Here is a 26,040-nt window from a genome sequence, read left to right on the forward strand (position 1 = left end):
TGCCTGCTGAAGGATACTGGGAACTGGGCATGTGAGGATGTGTATACACACACATGGGGAAGGTTCTGTTTGTTTATCTTCGGAAATGGCTTTGTGGGAATATCAGATTTGTCCCTAACTGGCACACAGACTGACATCACTTCCTGTACCCAAATCTTGGCTCGGTGCCGCTGTGCGGAAGGCAACAAAGTGCTTTCTTTGGAAACAGAGGCATTTATCTGTGGTGAGATAGGACTGGATTGATCAATGCACCCAGCATGGAGGGTCCTACTTTTTGTAGTCCCTTAATTAATTAAGTATTCTTGAACTTGTAGTTCCATCATAACTTTGAAAGTGACAGAAGCTTTGATGATGAGTATAAAAGATGGACCAGTTTGTCTAGACCTTAAACAGTTAATTAAGCGTTCAGTCAAAGGAATAAAGACCAGGAACTTTTTTAATAATCAGTTAATAAATACTGCCCAGACTTTTTCATTCTCTTTCTGTCTCATAGTAAACTCAATTTCGACTCTTGCTCGAGCAGAACAACATTTTGGGCCTCATGAAAAGGCAATACATATTTTCCTGAATTCAATGAAACAGTTGCAACCCTAATTCTGCCGTTATTTTTAGTATCTGATACTGGCACAGTGCATGCATTCTTTAGTTATTCTTTTTTTTTTGTCATCCTCTTAGTGAAAAAAAAAAAATCTGTTCCATCCATTACTCTGGTGGAGTAATTACAGATATCTAGTACTTGATGTAATAATGGTGATAATATGACATCAACCTACATTAGAATGAAGCATTCACTACATGATCTTTGGAGCATTGCTAATTATTACAGCATTACATCTATTCTGTCTCCAGGTTCAGATTCCCCAAGTTCTCGTAATCCTTCAAACTCCACTGATGTTTTTGCAATTGCGTTTGTGGTGGGTTTGTGTTACTTGAAAATAACTGTTTCAGACAAATCATTTTCTAAAACTGCAAGAGAGCAAGCAGCCTGCATTATGTCAGTTTACCTAGTGATTGGTTTCTGCCCTTGAAATACGATGTGGATACACTTTGAAAAGTAAGTAGCCTGCAGGACTTTCAATCATCCTCATTTTATCATGTTATAATAGTCTAAATTACAACATATCCGAAAGAGATATTAGTACTTAAATCATGAAAGAGGTTGTAGTCCAATGGGAGCCTGCCAGAGAATGTGAAAAGTATCTAGCGTCATCACTGCCTGGACCTCACACTGTTTAAATATATTAAAAGTGAGTATTTATACAGTCTCTCCTTCCTTAATGTGGATTTACTGTGTCCACTTCCTGTCTTACCTCGAACACTACGACAATCAAGCCTAAATGCATTTTAGGCAATGTAGAATAATAAAAGAGTATAATTAATATCTTTTTACAGAAAATAAATTCCACTTGCACATGGTCTTGTAATGCCATATCCGATGTTGTCGTTAGAATCAGCCTGTGTATATTTAGTACTAATCCCCCAAAAAGGCGTAACTGTAGCAATAACTGGAGGTGGTTTGGAGAAAGAAACGTAGTTTAAAGGTTCACATCAATCACACAATTGCGAGTTTCTCACATTCTTGTCTTTTACTTCTTGTGTGGAATGAGTGACGCTGCGGGGGACCCTGGTCACGAACTGCACAGGAATGGACCACCGTTAAAGCTAATAACTGATGCATATTGAAATAAAGGGCACCTGTTTTCTAAAACACTAAAAACAATAAGTACTGCACAGTAACTTTAAATTTGAAGTTCTGTGAATATGAGTTTCAGATGTTACACTTCACCTGCCTGCTGTGTGCACATTTGGATGGTTTCCAGTGCTCCAACTGCTGCTGAGATTTCCACTACCTTCGTCTACCTACCTTTATTTCAACTGATTTAATCTTACTCTTCAATTCAACCCCCTTCCTCGCTGTCCCGAAGAGTTCATCTGATGTCAGTGATTACACTTCCAGCTCACTTTCTCACTTACACTTTCAACTCTTGCTAGTGCTTGAATTTCAATTGAGTCTTCAGCTCTTTTCAGCACCTTTAACTCAACTGCTAACTGCTACTCTGCTTTTATTCAGGGCTTCCACCTAAACTGAAACTTCAGTTTCCTTTAGTATATCAACTATTTCAAATGTTTCAACTACACTAACTGCTTGTTTACCAGACACTGAGTATTGTTGAGCAGCTAAAACTTCAGCTGAAGTCGTGTAATTTTCTGTGACTGTGCCCACCTACAGTCAAAGAGGCTGAAAGTGGTGATAAGTATACATAATCTGAATCAATCTGTCATGTTTTCCACCTAGTTAACTCCCTCTAACTTCTTCATTTTCTTACACCGCTGAATGTGTTTTTTACACTTGTGACATTTGCTGTAGTTGCCAGTTCTAAAGCCTGTGTCTTCTAAAGCCTCATTTTTCGGGGGAATTTGTTAAGTGCTGCCTGTCAGCTGACTCCAATGAGGACAATCCTCACTTTGTATTTACAAGAGCAAAATTAATGCTTAACATTTCAGTTTGATTATGTACAGATGTGCCAAGCTGATATGCTGGATTCTGGATAGCAGCCGATAACAAGCATCTTTTCATGGATCCTATTGTCAAAATCAGGTCTGATTCATTTCTGATCTGATGTGTATTTGCTCCAAGGATCCCTCAATATCTGTAAAAAATGTCCAATATAAAATACAACAAAAAACTCAGATCCTGCTTTCAAATTTTTAAATAGTAAAAATCTTACTTAAACATTCAAATCATAGTTTCAGTTACATGAGTTGTGAATGTGACTTGACCTCACAGCTGGACAGACGGGTGGGATTGGGGCGACGATGAGATGTTGATGTTGAGTCTGTTGGGCAGGATCAGGATCTTGTCCATGTTAGCTTTTTGGTCCTAAAGCCTCGTCTGTTGCTGATTTAGCCTGAGCTGGAGAGTCCGATGAGAACTAGGCCCCAGTTCTGTGAAGGAGAAAGTGAAGAAAGGGGTAGATGGAGCTCTCCTGCCTTTTACTGGACTTATTCTACGGGGTCAGTATGCTGTGGTTGAGTGGATTGAGATTGGTGTACAATACAATGAAAACATAGGATCGTTCTTCTTTGTGCAGTATCTCAGATATCGTGCATCACATTTAACCAGATTCTTGGGGAAATGAAACATCTCACCACTTTATTCCACTACTTTAACAACTTTACTCTCTGCCAGTCGTCTTTTACACAGTAACTCCTCTCATCTCTCTGACGACGTCTCATAGATGATAGCGATTACTGTTGTGGTTACCATTAGCTGCATCTGTTGGGTTAAGCTGGTGTTTGTATATAGTATAGTTTGCAGGCTGTGTCCAGGCTGGACTTGTTTTTCAGACAGATTGAACAACAGCTTCTCTCATTCCTCTGCTGTGGGCGTTTGGCCTGGCCAGCTCAAAGGCACTAGTAGGAGCTGGACAGGACATACTCAGTACTCCACCGATGACTGAGGAAACAGAAAGATGGCTGGGGGGGGGAGACAGAAGCGGGGGAGAAAGGCAGACAGACAAGGTGACAGAAGACACAAAACTGTTCATGGAGGTTGTAGGCTGATGGTAAAAGCACATGTGATGGGATTGGGACTCAGTTACTTTCAAATAGAACAATTGAATGAGTGTTGAAGCCCTTTGTCTGCTGTTATAAATCTTTTTAAAGATTTATTTTAAAGGTTTAGTGGTACTTTTATAGGCACATAGACTTACTATAGATTATCACAGGGAAACTACTACGTAGTTCCTACTACATAGTAAGCTCATTGTTTTGGTTTTGGTGCCTGCAACTTAACTGCTTTGATTCATTGTCATGGCTGTCATTAGAGGAGTTACCAGATGCAACAGGCAGCTGTTTTGTCAAGGTGTAAGCTCTGGTAAACACACTGTACGCTACCTGTCTAGCACCGAATGACTGACAAAGTTAGCAACTAGCTAATGAATGTATTTCCAAGACCAAACCAGAACTAAAAAGATAATTTGCCAATAGACTAAAATTTTAACCACTTTGGTGCAAATGAAAGGTCAGGGAGGTCACCAGCATTAATAGGAATCATCCTCTGGGGACAATGCATGTCTATGGATATGTTCACAGAAACCCAGCTGATGTTTGTTGAGATTTCGTTCTTTGGAGCCAAGTATTGAACAGACAGACTGACTGATATTACATTTCTGAGACTCCACAAATACGATGCCACGAAAGTTTAAATGCCCTACTTTTTTTTTTCCTCCACGCCCCCCTTGTCTGTTTCATTTTCTGCTATTTAAAAAAATCACATCATTGCCCCTCATGTATTGTAATCTTTTGGCAGTCTCCCAGAAAGAACTATGTTTTTCATTGTTTGTCTGGCAGTTGTTTGTTATTCTCCATGTGTGAGGGGAAAAAGTGAGTTGGAGTGCCCTCAGACACGTTTGTGGGAGGGAGGCTTGACGACGTGGTTAGAGACGGAATAGGCTTCGGTCCTTTGGGAGGAAGGGGGGGGAGGCGGGGGTTGAGATACTGATGCACCACAGGTTTTTACCATTAAGCCTTGTCATTTTATCGCATATGTATATATTTTTTTAATACATGTATGCTTCCAATAAGAGTTTCAAAGGTAATCTCTCTGGGCTCGGAGTGGATTCACAAGCAGCAAGAGACAGCACAAGTCCAGGTTGAGACGTCTTTCAAGGGCTTAGGATTTATCTCAGAGACAAATATGGTAACAATAAAGCCTGTGTTTTTCTCACAACAAGGAGAGGGGAGCTATGCCATACATGGTCTCCGACTTTATGATGATCTAACATCAGGCTTATTGGACAGCACGGAAAGAGCAAACAATAGCTATGTGTTCTAAGCAAAAGAACGTTTCCCCCCTCGCTGTACCCCGCTGCTGAGGCACCATGTTTTTGTCAGTCAGTTGGGGAGAATTTAACATTGTTATCTAACTGTCTTTCAGTTAGACTTTAATTACTTCCAAATGTTCCATCTGATTACTATTGGCAAGCTTTGCATGTTTAGCGTGATGTGTTTGAAATGTGAGCGGGCCTTGGCTGGCACAAGGCTGTGGGGTAAAACACATGGTCTGACCCCGGGAAAAAAACCTGGCCACAGACGTTCTCATAGGATACATGACTCTCTAATGGAAAAGGGCTGTTTGGTACTCTCTCAAACCTTGGCACTGTGCTTTTATGCCACCCTTACTTCATGTGAGATGGGTGTGTTCTTGTATACGTGAAGAAGATCTCAGGCTGTGGTGAAGCTTGTAACCACCTGAAAGCTTGTGGCTGATGAAAGGGAAGTTCCACATGATGCAAGAGCAAACGTGGATGATAAGTGCAATCCCGTAAGCATGAGTGAATCTGTCTTAAAGTCGAGTAGTCCAGACGTTCACACATCACTGAACTGTTCATTACAGCTGACTGTGCAGCAGACAAAACACTGATAGAAACCCAGCGGACTGAGCTTCGGTGTCCTGACACCCCGTGGAGTGCTTTATTTGATTGACCGGGTTCAGCCACTGTTTGTAGTAGTCGTGTCTGCTGTGATGTCGGTGACTGATATGAGAGCATCTCCTAGAGGGTAAAAGAATAAGTGTCAGTCTTTGTTCCTTTTTTCTGGTAACGTCACTAACGGCAATAAAGATTTTCATGGCCCATAAAAGCTTTTTTAGTTTACCCTGTTTATTTTCTCATTGTCAATACAATTTCTGAAAACAAGTTGTATTTATCATATTGACAGACATTGTTCTTTATCTTTTCTTCTCTTAAAAGAGCGCTGCGTCAAATTACCGTTGCTCTTCTATGATGTCAGGGCAAAAAGCACAATCTCAAAATCGAGCACCTACGTTACCCACAATACAGCTCAACTGCCCAGTCAGAGATTGGGTTGATGGTGTGTTCTGCTAGTACAAGCTGGTTAGTAGCAGTAGCAGTTCAGTAAGCTCTCCTCCTTCTAACTCCACCCTCCTAGATTTTTTTCATCTTCAGACTTTGTCAGCCCCAATGATGCTGACTCAACTGACATCGCTCGAGGACACTAATCAGACTTCCCACACCTCTGCAACCGCAGAAGACTTTATATAAATTTCCCACATGCAGCAATATGCCCAACACCTGTAAACATGTGTGTGTTGATGTGTCAAACTGGTAGAGTCCCCCCCCCCCCCTTTAAAGAGCTAACATCCTCTGATTCAGTCAAAATAAATGACTCTACCCTATTATTTTTAGAAAGTCTGGTAAATTCTAGTTCTCCTAAGTGGTTACAGGAGGTCAAATTTGACCATTCAAGGAAAATGAAAATGGTTGACATTGCCTGAAGAGAATTGTAATTGGAACACTGTGTGTTGATTATATGTCTCACATATTACTCAGCCTATAGCTAGTCAGTGATTGCTCTTTAGAATAAGGATTTGCTCTACAGGAAAAACAGACACCTCATCAAACTCAGAGATCCTTGCACATGCTGTGGCATATGATTCATACGCTATATTATTTTCCATACTGCAGGGCCATTGTTTCGCAGCCCATGTGAGCTGCTGCCGGTGGGGATGGGTCACCCGGTGCAGGCCATGTTGAAGAGCTTCACCGCCCTGTCAGGCTGTGCAAGCAAGGGCACCACCAGCCTCCCTCAGGAGGTCCACATCATCAACCTGAGAGGACATGCTCCAGAGAGCCCAGACAACACCCCAACAGAAGTGAGTCATCGTCAGTAAAAGGAGCCAAACTTGAGTTGTATTTTCTACCACCATAATTAACTCTCCAATAAAAACAGCCAAGATCAGACTGTGGCCTAAGATAGCACATAGAGAAGCATTCAACAATGCTCTAAACCTCTCTAAATATTCTAATGTAATAAATAATCGTACAAACGATGTACAGGCAAGCAGTTGTGCACTGTCCTTTTAACATTAACAATATAGTCCAGTGAGAGATGATCTATGTTAGCTCATCTTCTGGTGACTTTATTGTTCAGCCTGATAAAGGGTGCAAGATCTGCTGCGCTCAATATTCTGCTGTGACTCTCATAAAGGCTGCCAATCCTTGTCCCTTTTGTTAAGAGGAAGCTTCTTGACCAGAACTAGAGAGAAAAGGTCTCGTCACATAAGAGTGACACAGGGAAGTTCATCCACATGTCCTGGCAAAACAGGCGGCACAAGAAGCTCGTTGACAGGGATTATTGTTTTAATTATTATTATTAAATGAATTGGTTTTGCTGAGAAATTTCACAAATTTACAAATGGTGGTTTGACAGAGCTTTAACACATTATAAATATCTGTTGGGTGTCATTTTTAGATGTCATTGTCATTTACGTCCACTCTGCCTTGTGGTTCCACAAGGTAAAGTGGAATACAGACTTAAAGGACTTTCCAGGGCGAGAAAAACAAGACAGTGGTTAGTTCGTCATTTAAATGGCTGTGCATGGATATTTCCAATAACTCATTTGTTTGGAGCTGATCTCTTTAGTGCACTCATTTAAACTGTCTGTACATCTCCGTACGTCTCTGTCTCCTGATAGTGTTGCAGTGGTTCAAAAACCACTCCCAGTCCTCAGGTGTTACACAGCATGCGTCACGGCAGGACTCTTCAAAGTTAGCCATAGTTAAATCATGAATCATGGTGCTCACGGCTTTTGAAAACTCTGCATCTGGATTTGAAACTGTCCCAAGTTCCCATCCCCCTCGGTCACAGCAGTGTAAAAAACAGCATGTATAGACTTGCCATTGCAATTTTGCTGCTGATGTAGGCTTAAACATTGCCACGGCCAAATAAACAGAAACAAAGTGAGTGTGAATATGCTGCATCAGCAGGTAAATACTGAAATTAGTTAGAGGGTATTGTTGTGTGTACAGATACACTTGTGTCAAGGTGGATTATGATTAGACACAGAGAACATACACACAAAGTAAACTGAGTTGGATTTTATTTGGCCAGAGTGCCCTTTCATGGGACACATTATTTAGTGTAAGGCAAAGTCCATGCGTTAAGAATTTTTGACATAAATGATCTTTTCTGTTTTTAAACTTTTACACAGAAGGATAGATTTAAAGCAGAGATATAGATTATCTGTGAATGATCACTCACAGCACAACCTTTAGTTTGAGAGTCTGTGAAATCCATCTCTTCACGTTAATTCATCCAGCTGTTGGTAACCCATCACCTCCATGGTCAAGTGAGGACTTTTGTGGAGGAGGCAAAAAAATCCAGCTGTCTGTTCCCCTGCCTACAGCCTTGGTTGCAGAAGGTCACTCCGGCTCTGGGTGAGATTAGGCGGCCCTACGGAAGCTCATTCTGCAAGATCCCCTAAAGGACACTTGGACTGGACACTCTGCTCACTCCCCTTCTGGTCCTTGATTGCATTTCCACCTGCGTCATGGGCACAGATTGGCCTATACGGACACAGGCAGCCTCTTCCTAAGTGCTTAGCCTTCAAAAAGGCTGTTTTGGAGGACACGTCGTGCGTCAGACTGGGATCTCATTGACACAATCTGGCCCTGATCTTTCATGACAGGAGGCGGCGATAATCCAGTGGAAAAAAGGAATCACAACTTGAAAATGATTTTAAAATGCTTCGCATCCTTGGACACACTTGGGCAAGGACGCTCTTGCCTAAAAGGCAGTGAAAATGGACCACATTGCTCTTGATTCTTCATGCTTGACCAACACAAGTCTAAGGCATGAAACCGATTCCTCATTTATGAAGCAAATTGAAAGCAATTTAAGTTGGTTTATGTCACCAAGTGGAAGGTTTCTTTTACAAACTTTTCCAAAACATGAAACGTGACAACTACTTCTCTTAAAGGATTAGTCCACTGCAAATGAAATTTAAATACGAAGCAGTAACACCTGTAGGCTTGAAAGGTGGCTCTGAAAAGTCTGTGGCTTGCTCTTTGCTGTAGGAGAATAGCTGTAGTCAGTTTGGACTGACAACAGTTGCTGTGGATTCCAGCACCACCCCAGTTTCATGACTCCTTACCAATAAAACACCCACATAAACTCCTGAAACCACTCCATTCCTCCTCTGTCCAACTGTATTCTCAGTTTGTGCCAATGACTCACATTGTTGCTAAAATATGACTGTGTGTGTACAGCTGGATTTATTGCCAGTGCGCATTCAGATATGTTGAGCTAACCGACAGACAGAGAAAAGATGGCCTCTACTGGAAGATTGTTTTAGACCAAAGATGTTTAAATAGCCTTAATTCGCTTTTTGTCGAGAGTTCGATGAGAAGATTAGTAATTCAGTGCTCTCTCGTCTGTTTAGCAGAAAGACTTGAAATAGGGGGAAACAGCCACCCTGGCTCTGTCCCAAGGTAAAAGCACCGACAGTACGAGCCCCTAAAGCTCACTAATTAACACAGATGTTTCATGTAAAATGCTGTGGTTTACGTGGATAGCTTGATATTTAGCGTGCATACACCAGAGTGGCTGTTATGGACCTTGATATTTAAATCTTGGCAAGAAAGCAAAAAGGGTATTTTCCAAAATGTTGAACTATTCCTTTAATTTTAGCCTTTTTAAGCCATTTTAGTTGTGATGAAGATGTGGAAGCTGGCAAATTGATTTCACTCTCAGTAATGGGTCTTTTCCCTTGTTTGCTTTGGCATATTTATCCTTTGCTTATTTTCACAGTCAGAGAGGTGGCTGGTCAGTCTGTGATTATGTAGATTTTCTTTAAGTTCTCCTCTTCACCTCCACTGATGGGGGAGGAAGTGGTGTCTGGGCCGCAGAACAGATTTGGACGTTTTTGTATGATGGCAGTACAAGAGGTGCCTGTGGCTGATCTTTGCTGTGCTACACTGGCAGTGTGGGCTGAGGGGCCGCTGGAGAACATGATGTGCCCCAGTGACTCCTCACTAAGTGTCTGCAAAGACAAGCCTTGACCAGGTAGGGGAACAAATCTGCCGTTGCACATGGTGTGTATGGACTAATGTGGACGAAGCGGATCACATGGTCAATTTCAGACAGCATTAAACACACACACGAGCAGACACACATCCTGCAGCTGCGATGTGTGAGGCCTGCTTCTGACACCCTCGCTTTCACATCCATATGTGAAAGTCGCAGCTTGCAGTTTGTCCATATTTTCAGTAAAGACGTGAGAGCAATGAATTGTTTCCTGCCTGCACCAGTGAACCCATCCTGTATGGGTATTAACTAAGGGGTATGAAGTGTTACCCACAGAAAGAAATGCACAGCTGGACCTGACTCAGAATACACACTTTGGCACCTGGCCAATCTCCACAGCAAAGCTGAGTTATTAAGTGCAACAGAACACCTCAGTAGTGACTGTGCATAGTGCTTCGTCTGGGATATCCTCACATCTACAGGCCGTGCAGTCACCGTAGAATAACACACCAGAAGGAGAAAATATGGTAATCATTCATTCAAGTAGCCCAAAGCTAGAAATATCCATAATAATATTTTGAATAGTATTCTGGTGATGTACAAGCCATGTGTTCAAATCTGCTGATGTGAAAGTATAGCAGTTTATTAAAAGAGGTTTAATGCTGTATGACTGACGTTAAAATGGCACAAGTTATGATGAGGTCAAATTTGATCTTACAGTTCTAGATGCATCCCTAGCAAAAGCAATATCTTTAGAACCACTTGCATTTAATACAGGTGCTGCTGATTTATAGCAATGAATCACAAGAGCTGTCGGGCTCTTGTATGTATAGAAGATAAGAATTCTGGAGTTGGTTTAGTCTGGTATTGCAAGATAGTTTTTTCTGCGTAGACATAAAATGACTGAAATCAAATAGAGCTTCTGAACTTTGGTGCCCAGGTGCAGCGTTTGATTGCCCTGTTACTGTCCATAATGTCCACCAGTGAGCAAGTATTATGCCTTTATTGATGCAGCACTGAAACATGGCAGTAGGACAACAAGTAGTGTCGGGTGGAAATTATAATATCCTTGATGCGTTCAGTCAAATCTTACTGTGGTATGATCACGCCAATTATACTTGATCTCAAAAAGTATTGGATGGATTGTCATGAAATGTTGCACAGACATTCATGGTTCCCTGCTGATGTACCCTAATGACTTCGGTGGTCCAATGACTTTTGTTCTGGCACCCTCAGGAGGTCTTTAAAGAAATGTTGAATGAATTGTCGTGAAATTTTCCTACACACATTCATGTCCCCATCAGGATGAATTGATACAGTTTTGGTGATCCATTTACTTTTCAACTAGGGCCATTATCAGGTTAAACATTCCGTTTCTCCAATATATTGATTTATGATCAAGCACTCGATAAAGTAACGACTTTCCCATCAGTCTCAGCTGTACCACATTTTGTGCTAATTAGCAAATGTCTGCATGCTAACGTGCTACACTAAGCAGTATTCTGGCTTAACAATAGCATGTTAACAATGTCATTGTGAGCATGTACCATAGGAATTAGTACCAGTGTGTGGCTCAAATCACCTCATACAACTACTAGCCTGGCTGTAGTCTCGTTAGAAACTGATTTCAGTGGGTAAATCAAAAGAAAGACATTTCTTTTGTTGTTTAATAATATGTCTTTTTGATATTTAAACAAATGAGATCATTGCTATTCATTTTCTTTTGCATATCTTCAAATGACATCTGCCCGACCTGACAATGCCCACTGAGCACTGCCAGACCACAGTGAGGGAGATTTGTAGGCTGGCTTTGCTTCGCCAGTTTGTGATTTCAAACTAACAATTTTTCTTTTTATCATACTCTGGATTTTTACTCAAAGCTCCTTTCAGACAGTGGACTGTTTGTTTCATCGATTCACAACTCTCCATTTTCATAAAATGACCATTTCTCAAACTGGCTCATCTGGACAATAAGTTTTTTTTGCTCCTCAAGTGTTATTCACATTTGTCTGAAATAAAAAGTGATGATTTCTTCAGCTCCAGTGGTCGTGATCAAAGTAACAGAAGCCCCTTTTCTCTCTTAAACCTATGTGGGTCTATAGAGAAGACAGCCCAGGCTGAGGCAGTATCCTGGAATAGGACTAATAAAGTGACTGCTCTGGGCTGGCAAGTCACAGAATGTGTGTCTGCGGGTAGTGAGTTCCTTAAATAATGGAATAATAATTTTCACATTTTCACAAAGTTCTATTAGATTGTATAACAAGGATCTAATCTTCTAGAGCAAAAGAACAAATGAGAGTTACAGTCAGAGTGAGCTGTGCTGCAGAGTAGACCTGCCGCTCAAATTTCAGCCAAGCTCCAAACCCCTTGGGATTTGGAGGCAAAATATCTTTTCGTCGGTTGACTATTGACCTGACAGTGTTGGTGTTTTGCCACTTAAGCTCTACCAAAACAGTGACCTCATCCTGAAGTGTGCTTTTCTGTTCCCCCTGCTCTGGTTCTACGATGTAGGTATCAAGTTTGAACATTTTTCCACATGTTCCCTCTGACACACGCTATAGTGGCTTTTTTGGACCCGGCTAACAAGCCACCACCACATGTGCATCGCTGCAGAGCTTGGCACTATGGTAGACGCTTAGCTCCCTAGTGACTGCAAACTGTAGAGAAAAAATAAGCAACTAAAGAAAAAGGGAGGCCTGTCTGGGCATACAGTCGGGTGATAGGGTAGAAAATAAACAAAAGGGGCCGGTGGTATCTCAAATCGGCCATCTTTCTCTAATCAGCTTACCAAAGGCAAACATCAAACACAGCCACTGGCTCTGAATTGGGGGTGAGGCAGAGCAGATGATTGTTTTATCAGCTGGAATCCGCAGATATCTTTGACTGTGTGAGTGACTTGCTGGAGGAGCTCACCAGGCACAAACAGCTGGTGAGAGCTCAGTGTCAGATATGAGTTGAGCTCACACACACGACATACTGCACACTCACAGCCAGCAGTGTTTTTATTTAAACATGCTTTGGGGCTTTTGTATGGCCTCACACTGTTATCAAATGTTATACAGGTCTTGATCACTAGGTCTGATTTTTCTCTAACATTTGATGATAATAAACTCACAGCAAATGGATTTTAAGACTGTATCCACATAAAGTCTAAGTAGAATTTGAATTCTCACTTTTTATTAAATGAAATCTAAGCTATAATGATACTGTGGCAAGTTCAACACTGTTCAATTGTTCAGCGCTGGTTTCACGGTTCCAGCTGTGGTGACGCAAATGACCAGACTGACAAAACTCGCAGCATCATGTAGTCCTGTGACCTCATTCTGTACTTTTCTTTTACTGTTAACATTCGAGGTGACGGAGGAACGTGCTAGAATCACAAATTAACTTTTAGCAGTTGATTAACTGCCTCTATATAAAGTGAGACTACAAACTCTTATTTTTCTTGCCCACACAGAGATAATCGATGAAATTCTTATCTTCAGTCGGAACCAAAAGTCCTCTCCCCCTCGAGAACACTAATGTCGGGGGCACACAAGTCAAAACAAACTCCAAGGTATAAACTCCTGCAGTATAAACTGATTGTTTTGCAAAGTGGATTATAATTTCAGCTCGACTCTAATCAGAGTGTAATCTCCACCTGACCCCCGCCCTCCCCCGTCTAGATGCCGTGTGATTTTCTGCAGCCCTGCTGTTCTGCCATATCACTCAAAGATTGCTATCCAGAGGTCCCGTCTCAGTTTGACGTCTTTTCAGGCTGTTCAGGCTTCTTGCAGTATGGCGTTGAGCTGAGTGCAGACTGATTAGCATCACAGTCGAGGGGAAAGGCTCCAGGTAGCATCCCCATCGCACTCAAATATGTGGGTGGCACTGATAAGAGCGGTCAACAGGATTTGCTGTGCCTCCCCTCCATCACTGTGCTCCTTTGCCCTGGCCCCCTTTCCCTCTGTACACCCTCAGTGATCCAGAAAGAACCAAGATCCAGACAGACAAGACACACGCACATACACACACATCAGATAACACAGTGTGATTGGTCCCAGGCAGTGCGCCTTTCTCCTCTTGGAGCCACAACGTTTCAGTTCTTAGTGTTCCAGTGTTTGTTGTAATCTATTTTAACTCATACTGATCCTATTAAAACATGCACGTTATTCAGACGCTGCTCGCCATGTCTCTGTTTCATGTCAGTGAATATAATGTGCTTTCTTTCTTTCTCAAGTTGATTGTTATTTCCTGGGAGGGAGAGTGTGTTCCCAGATTAGTTTTACTTTATGGCTAATTAAAGGATGTTTGGGGTTTTCTCTGAATCAGCAGGGATCATCAGGCACTTAATTGGCTCTGTCAATAAAGGAAACTGCGAGAGCTCTGAGCCGCACTGATACTGAGCTCTGACTGCGGGTGTCAATGTTTGTCTTTCAAAGTATCGCATTACAATGCTGCTGCACAGTGTTTATGAAGCACACTTGAAACTTACTGTGATTTAGTTGGCTTGAAAGGTCATGAAATTGCAACCACATGCTAAGACAGGACAAACAATTCACCCATTACAATTACAGTGCCACAGACATCAGTGGGGTTTAAATCTAACCATGTGGCTTTGTTATACAATAAAGGCTTGTGTATGATTCATCATTCGGGTTTTCGTTTCAGCTGACGCTGTATTTGTTGTCGAAGCTGATCTAGAGCTTCAAGCTGACTCTGTGTTGTTTTTTTTAAAACCTTTTCATTGTTTACACATGCTACTACTACTAATGGTATGCTCTGTGACGGGCCCTGCTTATCCTGCTACAGCTGTCGTCCCTTGTGTGGAGTGTAATTTCAGCAACATGATAGGTCTCCATCCGTGGCTGCTGGCAAAAGCGCCCCGTAACTGTAATGGACACCGGACCCCCAAATCCCTGTGCCAGCCTCCCGTTAATCAATCAGGCGTGGCCTCCCGTCCCCGGCAGACCCTCTCCGCAGGGTCCAGTGAAGGACGCAGCACCAGGGACAACTCAGCGCCACCTGATCCTTGTGAAAACCATCAGAGGCACTTTGACGCCTGGCTTCTCTGCACCTCCTCTCTCCACACCCTGGCTGTGTGACAGAGTCGGTTGCTATGGGCACCAGTCTTATCAAACCTTATGACAGCAACTCCGTGGGCAGAGATGCACACCAGCTGCTTTTCAATCCTGATCATTGTGTAACCCAGCTCTGGTCAGCACTGATATAGCTCGGCGTTATCACTGTTAACTTGCCTCTGTAAACCTTGAATAACTGCAGATAATTGCCGCAGCTCTCCCTTTTTCACCGCGAGCGACTCTTTGCACTTCCTCCCCTTAGCGCTCTGTTTGTGTTTATGCTTTCAGGTGACTCACGTCTCCTGGAAATGTTTCTGTCTGGGTTTAATTTCCTCATCTTTTACAACTCTCTCCCTCACTCTCATTTTTCTTCTGTCTCCCTCTCCCATCTCTCAAAGCCAGGGCCTCAAAGCCAAGCCAGGTATGATTATATCTTGGTTGTTGTTATTCTCAGAGGAGCAGTGCACACGCTTTTTCCGTCTGGACCAACGGAGGGGGGGGCGGGGAGAGTAGTGAGTCTCTGATCTGGTTGTTTGGATGGCCATTCAGTTTACCTCATAGATAACTGTTCAGTAATTTCTTCCAGTTTCTTCTCTCAGAGAAACCTTTGAATGATTTTTGCAGCACTTTCATGGGCCACATCACTAAACAGTCATTTGTGTTGTCCTTCTCCAGGGCCTACATCTGTGGAGGACAGATAATTAGGCCTTGGTGCTTCATGTTTCGGATTGTCTATGCTGTCAGTGCCTCTTGTTAAAAGGCTTTATGCGGCATCACTGTGACAAGTCTGCCAGATGTGCCAGATGATAGAGCTCACACTTACCTGGATAGATTAGTTCTCTAAGGGAGGCAGGAGTCTAGCATGCAGTTGGTTTGGTGAAGCATAGAGAGTGTGGGTGTGAGAGAGAGACATGTACAGCAATATCCGTCATATCTTGCCTACTGATGAGGTCGTGACCGTTTTTCTGACCAATATGGCAGCTTGAATTTAAGGCCCTTCTTGATCTTGGAAACAATAGTCTAAACTGAAGATTAATTTATTAGCTGTTCAAAAGCTTTTGACAATATCACGTCATCTTCATCAGCAGGCAGAGTTTGCCTGGTTGTCATTTTTTTGAAGTACACTTATTGGCTCTCTTGTCCAGGGTTGGATGATTTATATAAAGCCATAGCCAGCAGGCAGTTACTTTAGCCTTGCATAAAGACTGAAAATTGGTGGCAACAGCCTGACTCTGTCCAAAGCAGCCAAAATCCTCTTACCAACACCTTTAAAACTCACTAACATGTTATATAACTTGTTATAGCTCTCTTTTGTGACCAACCAGTGACTTCGGCGGTTTCTGCACATTGCCTGGCAACCGTACTGTACAAGATTCGTAGATTAAAGATTTGTTTAAAGTTTGTTTTGAGCACAATCACAAATCTATCTTCTATCTTGTTTGTTCGCTTACACTTGTTTATTTCAGTGAACTTTGTAAAGCACTGTGAGACACTCTGTTGTGATATTGGGCTATACAAATAAAATTGAATTGAATTGAATTAAAAGAAAGGAGATAAATGATGCTGTTGCTTGTTGTTTATGCCCAGAGTTCTTCTCTGACTTTAGGTTAACTTGACAAAAACAATTTAGCTACATTTAGCTGACAATGCATAGTGATTTTGAAATGACATTAACAAGTGGGCACTTAAAACTAATCTAATGTTGTCAAGCCGATGGTAAATCAGCCTTACAACATTACAAAAGAAAACGTGTATACGTGCAGAAAATATTGTTTGGATGAAAGTAAACTTTTCACTCAGTGACAGACTATTACATAAATTCTTAATTCTATCCTGATACAAGTCACTCTGAAAGAGTACAGTATTTGTATGTGAATCTTGATCGTTGATTTGTAGTAATTGAAATAAATTGCTTATGAGTGTAGGAGACATGCCTTGTACCAGAAAAATGGTAGTGGTTTCCATCAGAGATAATCATGGATAATGTACGCACAACAACCACATCCAGACAAATTATTGGAATGAATGTTTTCTGAAAGTTTTAATGGAACTCATTCAAACACTCCTAATATCAAACTGTCAACTCAGTTTTACAGTCTTCACCATGGTAATTACAGATCGTTTATTCCATTATTAGCTTCAATGGAAGTACAAAGGCTGTATTTATTGGGAAAAGCAAAGGGCCAATATTTGTCTGAGTCATGACTGATGAAGTTACTGTTGGGGTCATTATATCATATAATGTGAATCCTTGTGGGCTGAGTTAGTGATTTACTACTTTTACTGCTGACACACATGATGGGGCTAATATGATTAGTCTGGGAATAGGGAGGGGAGCAAGTTTAAAGACTTTCAAACACACCACCAGACCCTCCAGTGTATCACTTTCATTCAAGCTAGAGAGAACAATCGAGAATTTTGAACAGCCCTTGAGTAAGCTTTGGTTATGACTTAACAGTACTCATCTGTGAAGAAGATGATTGACAGCCTGAGATGAGTTGAGTTCGGTGCACGCTCAGGCCATGAACCATCTAACTGGATTTGATCGAAATGGTCCAGATAAGTTGAGCACTGGAAACAAGAAAACAACAGTTCAGGTCCCAAAACATCAAGTTTGTTTTCCCCATCTATCTACCAGACTGTGAAAATCTATTTTAACAGCAGCCTGAGAACCAAAGGCATAGTTGCATGCTGTAGAGATGGTAACAGAGAGCCGCCACTTACAGTTTTTTCCCTCTGTTAACAAAGACTCCACTGTGTGAAAGTTCAGATCCCGCTGAGGCTACATATCAGAGCTAAGCAAGTGCCTTTTAGGGAGAACACAGCATGCCGTCTTTGTGAGTTTATCAGCAAAGTGAGTGCATAAACAACCACAAAGCCTGATAAAGAACAATCTACAGCATTGTGGCACTGCAGTTATTCCAGGATAGTGACTGCATCGCCTGATATTTTTGGTTATGTTTCAGTGAACATAAGAAAATTAAAGCTTTGACATTTTCACAGTGTAGCTTTGTGAAATGGGATCATTTGACTACTGTGACTGATCAAGCAAATTTTCTCTGTGTAGGCGCTTGTCTCTTCCTCAGTATAATGACACTTTTTTTTTGTTTTAACCAGTGTGTTCTTCCTTTACGTGACTCCTTTCCCTTTTGTTTACCAGGTTGAGCTGCATCTGAAGCCCATCCAGTCTTTGCTGCGCCACAAGAAGCCGCTGGTCTTCGTGCTTAACTCCCCCCAACCACTGATCTGGAAGATCAAGACAGAGAACCTGGCCCCGGGCATTAAACGTACCTTTCATGTGAGTCCAGCATCGCTAAAAGCCTTTAAGTCCTCCTTCCTAAAACTGTGTATTCATTTCCTCACAGGCTAAAACATATTTCCATTTCAGTAGCCTTCTTTGAGTGAAACATTTCCAGTAGTATACATTTACAGAGGAGGCCTTTCCATATTCCATAAGAGGTTTCTCATGATTTGATCTTGATGGCATGCAGTCACAGTCATCGTGGCGAGGCATTCATCTCTGTGTACACATATGTAATGTTTCATCTGTGCATACTCAGCTCCAGCTGTGCACTCATCTCAGAGCTTAACTTTTTCTTAAGTATGATTGTAAGACACGTGTGGAAGTAATTTCATATCAGCACAAGTTTTATTGATGAAAATATTGCTTGATTTGGATCAAATGATTCAGTATGTAATTGTCTGAAAAGATGAAAGCTGCTTTGTCAGCTTTATTCACCCTCCATAACCACAAGGCTGTATCCCCACCCCCCTTCCCTCTTCCAAAGAGTCCTGTTGATAGCTTGGCAGCTGTTCAAATCTGACGGGGCGTATCCATATACCGCAAAAAACCCTAACAACGGGGAATGTGTGGTAGCAAGCACTAAACCACTAAAACTCTGCTGGGGAAGGAGCTGATTTCTCATCTTATTTTATCTAAATCCTAACTTATTAGTTATTGTCAGTTTTTGTAAATAATGCTAATCTTTATAGTTGCATTTTGTGTCAAATCTGAGGTTAACTGATCCAGATGTGTAACATCAGCAAGACACTTCAGTGGCACTTAATGGGCAGTGGCTTATTAAACTTGCCTTCGTTTCCCAAGATTCTCTTGAGTCTGTTACTTCAAAAGCATCGTCATATTAATTCTATGCCCTGCTAAAATGTAGTGTAACAGGAGCACAAGTAAAGGACAGTCATAAAATCAGCGCACAGGCTCATTATAGTTAGTCACAGCCTCTATTTGAAGTCTGTGAACATTAGCTAACATTAGGCACCACAAGCCGCTGGTCACACTAGACCAAGTAAGGCTGTAGAAGCAAAATGTCAAGTCTTGACGATCAATACAAGAAAGTGTGTTGAAAGTGTTTTTTTTCTTTAAAAAGTGACATGGTCTCAGTTAGAGGTTGTTTATTTATCAAAATAACTCCGCAGAGGTTTATGTTAGGACCAGGGTAGATGTGGGGGAGGAAGAGAAGAAGTTTTGGTGAGGGACATGTCAGTGTAGTTGGAGCCCGGTCCCCTGGAGAGCCCGCCATATTTAGCAAAGGTACCATGGGGCCCTGCTGGGAAACCTAATAAAACATGTAAAAACAGAGTGTGTCGGTGCCCTTGTTCAAAGTCTGTGCATCACATGAGAAAATCAGATCACAATGAGACCCAAAGGCTTCAGCCAAGGCTTAACTATTGCGAAGAAAACATTTTCTTTGACTTTATATGCTCTGAAGGCTTTTTGTATTTTTGGCTTCCCAGAAGTAATCATTTTCAATTGTGTGTTAACACCACAGCATTCTGCAAGAATGCAGTATCAGGTACACTAATTCTTTCCATATGCGGCCCAGTGTTTGCTTGCTTACTTCTCATGAGCAAAACATCCTGCCGTGAAAGTTATTGTGACACGGAGAGTAATATACACGAATTGCTGAATCCCTGGGTAATGCATCGGCTCATCTATACACACACACACACACACACGTTTTACACAAGTACACTAGTACCTTGTGTTCCTCTCACGCTCTCTGCGTCCCAGCCCCTTTGACATTTAGGACAGCCAGAGAGTAGTAATATGCATTTTCTACACCAGTTCATGACATGTCACTTTGACCACACATATTAGTAAGTCATCACCTCTCCTCTCTCAGTTTCAGGTTCAGTTTTATACTCGTCTTGCATCTAGATAAGTAGCTCTTGTAAGAGAATTCTTAGAGAAATTTAGACAATCTGTTGTTGTAAGCAACAGAGGTGTCTTTAAAGGTGATGTTTGAAAACCCTGCAAAATTGAAAGTGAACAGGAATGCACCAGAAATCGTGTGTGTGAGTAGGATCATAACTTTCAGAGTACACAACGTGAAGACATGAGGCCGAAGTGCCAAATACACCTTATAACTACCATTTCCTGTAGTAATGGGAATATTCTCATGTCTAAAGAAACTGACTCCTTTCATGCTGATGAATGTGCAGCTGGCCCGGTTATATTTTCCTAAGCTGTGATAATGTGTGGCCAGTACGATGTGTGTTTTGTAGAGAGCAGCAGGTCAGCATCACAGTAAATGTCCTCCCTTGTCAGCAGTGGCAGACAGAACACAGCTGACGGCCATCATTAAAGCCTACAGTCCAGGCAGAGCTCTATCTCATAATGTTGGACATCCGTGCTTTTGCAGAGCAAGGAGTTTTCCCTTCTTCGTCTTAAACTCGTATGAAAAAGTCTGTTTTGTAAGTGCTTTTCAAATGATAAGTACAGTAGCAGTAGTAGTAAAACATACTCGGCCTACATCCTAAGATAGTTTTTCTGAGACTGAGGTATTAGCTTTCTCTGTTTCAGTGTGACACATAGTTGAAGTTTTCAAGTGGGGCAAGAAGAGACTAAAGGAATCTGAACAGTGGAGAAAGAGGCCCTGCAGTCAGACAAAGCTGATCTAATGGCTTTGACCGACTGTAAGGGCCTCCCCTGAATTAGGTGTTAAGTATTTAGTGTTTGAGGGACAGCCGGAGCCCTGTGGCAGTGCAAGCTGCAGGTATCTTACCCACCAGCCTGACTGCACACGTCCGTAACCCAGAGGGAGTCCCAGACGCTGCACAGGTTCCTCTCAGTGATGCCTCGATGACATGACGTGCCCTAACACCACACAACATCTGCTGGAAGAACAATCCCCAGCCTCCTCTTATCTCCACTCAATCTTTTCATTAATAGTAAATCACAAAGACCTGGCTCCCTTAGTTACTGTTGCAGCGCCTGTCAAGCTTCCCGTTCTATTATAGCAGATATACAGTTTACAGTCATTGACTTTGCCGACTGAAATTGGACAGTCGGTTTAGCTAAGTGCCAACTAAATTAAAAACTTGTATCAGGCCACAAAACCAGTGACCGCGGATGTGAAAATCCCAGGGTGGTAGTGACCTTTCCAATTCCCACATTGTAATGCGTGCCTCGCAGGTGGAGAAGTTGCTGTGGTGAGAGCCTGAAGTAACAGAGGCAGGAGGAACTGGTATTGGGCTTAACACTTCAGAACAGAAACCCACTGCCAGACCTCCCTCACACTGCTTTTCCATTGGAGAGGCTGCTTCCTGGGACTAATTGGACCCTGAATCAGGCCTGCCAGTCCTTGTTTCCTGGTCCCAGCTCTCTGGGCTCCGCGGACACAGATGGGCTGCCTGGAAACGCTTCAGAGATGTTGAGCACACTGTTGCTGTTGGCCACTGGACCCTGTCGTCTTTTAAAATGCCAGAGTCCAGACTTTTGTTGTAAAACATGTTCTCCGCAGTACTCCTTGTCAATCAGCAGCAGGCAGGAACCATCAGGGGTCTAAAGTGACATGAAAAATGAATGTTGAATCCAGGCCAAATTTTATTTTACCAAGGGACACTAGAATTCCAAGTGAGACACATGTGCAGAGTGTGCTATGTTGACTCTATGGCCAAATGTATATATTTCTTTTTGGGAGTTGGGGAGGAGGGCTGTGTTGCATCTCTGCTTTAAAAAGGCTTGATGTGGATCGCGTGTTTTATGACCCTTGATGGAACAGCACTGTAAAGTTTTGCTGTTGGCTCGTGTTGCCCATTGTTTGTTTGCCAAGCTTTGCCTTTTCACTCCTGTATTTGTTTCATTAGTTGAAGGCTCGTAGTATGAGTTCTTTCTCCCTCACACACCAGCACTCTCCTCAGTGTAATTGTTAATGGAAACCATGGGTAGCCACTATTGGTTTTTATTTGGAGTCAGGAATGGCAGAGGAACGCTCCAGAGTGGCGCTGAGACATATGGTATTGTTTTCTCCACAACAGAGCCCTCCAATTCGCACGAACGCACGCACAACTTCAGCGTGATTACCTTCACATATCTCCTCGAGAGAGACGAGCTCAAATCAGCCACAAATGCATTTATCACATTAACATCACCAGAGAGTTATTGCATGCTCATATTATCTATCAACCGTTCCTGCACTTTTCACCCTCCTCCTCTGTTTGCAACACGTTTTAATTTCCAAACAGCCTCTTGCAATTTCCCAGGCTCAGGGTGTTGCTCAGTGAGAGCGCAGGAGGATCACAGCTCAGTGATAATTGATCTCAAACATTTGGCATGCTTTCTTCTTAACTGCACATATGGCAGTAATATGTTGATGCTTAAAGGCAGAAAGAGCAAGAAATATACTGCTAAACGTTTTGGGCTATGTAGGGAGCTCAGTATTAGCAGATGTACTTTTTTCACAATAGATAATGAAGTGTTATCTTACAAATAAAAAGTCAGTTTATTAGAATGCTGCTTTAAGCAGATATAATACTGAACTAACACTGGTTATGTTATGTCAGTGAAGACAGCAGTCACCATATAAGTTGCCTGCCTGCAAATACCATTACAAACATTTACATGAGTTTCTACCATTACGAACATGAAAGCGTGAGTTTCAGTCCCCATGGTATGTAACTTCTCCTCTACATTCTTTGTTTGCGGTCAACTGCCAAGTCTGAGGAATTCCTCTTAAGTCAAGGTAATATCTAGTTTTCATGTATTTCGACTTCAGAACACATTACAAAGCCTTCAAAATCTAACTTCAAGACAGTTTTTGGCAGTAATAGCAATAGATTGCTTAGTAAAAGATGAGTTCTATTTTCATATATTGAGGTTTTGCTTTACTTGGCAATGGGCTGCCACTTGCAGCTCTGAAGAACTCTGGATGGACATGAAACCTGAGAGCTGGCTGGTCACGAGGCTAAACATGAATCCAACACAACACTAGAATTTTCTGATACAAGCATTAATAAAAGGAGTTTCAGTAATGACCAATCACATGAGCTCCCTCAAGAGATTTAAATTCCTAAATCAGTGAAGGTATCCACGCTATGCCAGCTGTGCATGAAGTAAGCATGACTTTGGCACGGTGTAAGTGGGATTTTCTACCATGGAGTTTGTTCTGAGCAGAAGAAAACTCAATTGAACATGATTTACTGAAACCATGGAGGGTGTTTTTGCCTTCACAGTCTTCTGTGCTAGTAAAAGCCTTGGCTGGTTTGTCCCATTCTAATGAATGTGATATCTCAAGAACACCTTCATTAGATTTCTTCAGATTTGGCACAAACGGGCATTTAGACTCAAGGATGAGCTGATTAGATTTTGGTATTCAGAGGTCAAGGTCTCTGTGACCTCACATGTCTCATTCACGTGGACAAGATATCGCAGGCACACCTTGAAGTACTTGAATTAATAGATTTTGGTGGTCAAAGATCAAGATCAGTATGACCTCACTAAACAAGTTTTTGGCCGAGGAATTCCTACATTAATTATGACGATGAAGTGATGACATTTTATGTTTGTCCATCCATGTCTCTCTTGTGAATGCAATATCTCAATACCTCAAATTTGGGACAAACATCCACTTGGACTCAACGCTGAACTTTTGTTGAAGATTTTAATGTTGTAGATCGCTGTGACCTCACGTCTGTCCCATTCTCTTGAACGCAATATCCTCGGAATGCGGGAATTTCTTAAGTTTTTACTCAAACGTTCACTTGTCATGATCACTATGACCACACAAAACAGGTTTTTGGCCATAACTCAGGAAGTCATTCAACCAAAAGGTCAGAGGTCAACCTCACTGTGACAACATAAAGTACTCCAAAAACACTTTTCTGGCCATTATTCAACGGCATAACTCAGGAACAGATTATGTGAGCATATTTCACGTTTGGTTGGATATCGAATTGGTGACACAAACCGTGGGTCTGGACAGAGATGAATATAAACTGTAACTTGACTGGTTGGTGAAAGCATCCAACCACGAGGTGGTAATTGTAGTTTTTTTCTATCATTATAACCTCCTGCCGTTGTACGGACCGACAGTATCCTGCGCCTTTAGCTTTAGCTTTCATAGTCCAGAAACAGCTCTGATTCTATATATGGTAATAGGTCAGGTCTGGTCTTTGCCGGTGATGGGCGGGTACAGGTTTGCAGAGTGGACTCATGTTACAGAGATTAAAACACCACCTCACGCTGAGCTTCTATAAACTTTTCTGTAAATATTTAGAATAACATACATGTTTCTGGTTGTATGGATACGCTTCCATGCACAACTACAAATATTTATAAAAGTGACTGCTAGTCAAAAATGTCAAAATGGAAAACTCACTGTAACAATACTCTTGACATGACAGACAGAATGTTTCAACTCTCCACAGAAAGTGATGTTTGGAATGTTTCTCATGATAATAATGTACAGACTTCTTTGATTTAGTGAAGCTAGCTCACCCTGAGGACAGCTGCGTTACTTTAGGTGACTTTACTATTAAACTTGAAGCTTTCCAGTCTGATGTTATGTGCCAAAGTGAACACCAAAATTGCACCACGCCATCTAATCTAAACTGGCCCATAAACACAGCCTCAGATGTGCCTCTCCTCCCACCTTGGTGCAAAAACATTTATTTGGTGCCAGGAAGTTACCAAACAGGCCCAGACTAAGAAAAAAAAAGAGGAAAACTGCATAAAAACTGCAGTTTCCTAATGCTGGCTTTGTGCCTGCAAGAAAATAGAACCTGAAGTCTTTTTGGTCTGTCAACTGCGCATGCAATAAGAGCAACAGAGAGAGAGAGTTTGTTAAAGCCCAGAGAAGGTCCCTCTCTCTCCCATTTCAAATTCCTGAGGTTTTCAGTGCTCTAGAAGGCCTGGAGCTAATTTGGCTTTCAGGCTTTCCCCTCTAATTCTTTGCGACTAATTATAGTCGTATTCCCGCAATTAAACTGATAAACTCTGCTGAGCTTGGCAAGGATAGCGGAGAAACCCCAGCCCCTCCCCACTGGCTCAGGGTACCACCTCTTCCCCCATTTTTCTCTCTTTCTTTCTTTCTGTCACTTTCTGCTGTAGTAAACACACTAAAAATAAAATCAACCTGAATTCTTCGACAGAGTCAGTCTCCTAGGCCCTAGTATTTACTGCCTATGGTGACAATGCCAGGAACACTGAGAGGAGCGTCCAGAGGTCAGACAGATGTTACACATGAGGGTTTTTGAATAGTTATGTCTGAAAAACCCAAACACCCCAAAGGGATTTTATTCTATTATCATTAAAGCATGATTGCAATTTAGGGACAACTTCATAACATCATCACAAAGAAGTGGGCTTACGTAGTCCTCTTGGATTCAAATGGATTTAATTTTTTAATTGGGCCTGCCAGCACTGTCTCAGCTCATGCATACAGATAGGATACCAAGGGAGAAAGAAAAACAAGCATGGAAATAAAATGAGGTAGGCTGTCTAGACCGTGTGCTCGGACTTGTTTGGTTGTTCGGTAGGTTTTTCAGCACATGTGAATGTTTATCTCTCTGAAATGAAGCATATGGGCTGAGCTCCATTAAGTGCCAAGGGGGTGGTCCCTCCTCGGTACGGCTAGGCCAGTTTCTCTGTCAAACCCAAATCAGCACTTCTCTGCCATCCGTATATATAAGACTTCTCCCTCATTTCTGCCTTTTTGTGACTGCTTACATGTCACAGCTGGATTCAGTACAGCAGCCACCACTTTCTGTATATCACAGTAGTATTCGATGATCTATGGCATGCAAGAAGTTATTGTGCTCTGGCAAATGTTTTTTATTCTAGCAGTTTATGGCCCAAGTAGAAGCATATGCCATAAATGTGAGTGAGTGTTTTACCTCTTCTGAGTGTGTGTGC

At 42.0% G+C, this 26,040-nt stretch overlaps 1 protein-coding gene across 1 annotated transcript in view; it reads left to right on the forward strand.

Annotated features, from left to right (window-relative positions):
* tgfbr3 (transforming growth factor, beta receptor III) overlaps window positions 1–26,040 on the forward strand; it is a 56,031-nt gene that overhangs the window by 8,936 nt on the left and 21,055 nt on the right. Inside the window, exons 2-3 of the mRNA XM_070832071.1 lie at window positions 6,489–6,676; window positions 18,049–18,186. Coding sequence (XP_070688172.1) covers window positions 6,489–6,676; window positions 18,049–18,186 — 326 coding nt within the window. The remainder of the gene's footprint in view (window positions 1–6,488; window positions 6,677–18,048; window positions 18,187–26,040) is intronic.

The sequence above is a fragment of the Pempheris klunzingeri genome, chromosome 6, assembly GCF_042242105.1.
Source record: "Pempheris klunzingeri isolate RE-2024b chromosome 6, fPemKlu1.hap1, whole genome shotgun sequence".
Taxonomy (NCBI): Eukaryota; Metazoa; Chordata; class Actinopteri; order Acropomatiformes; family Pempheridae; genus Pempheris; species Pempheris klunzingeri.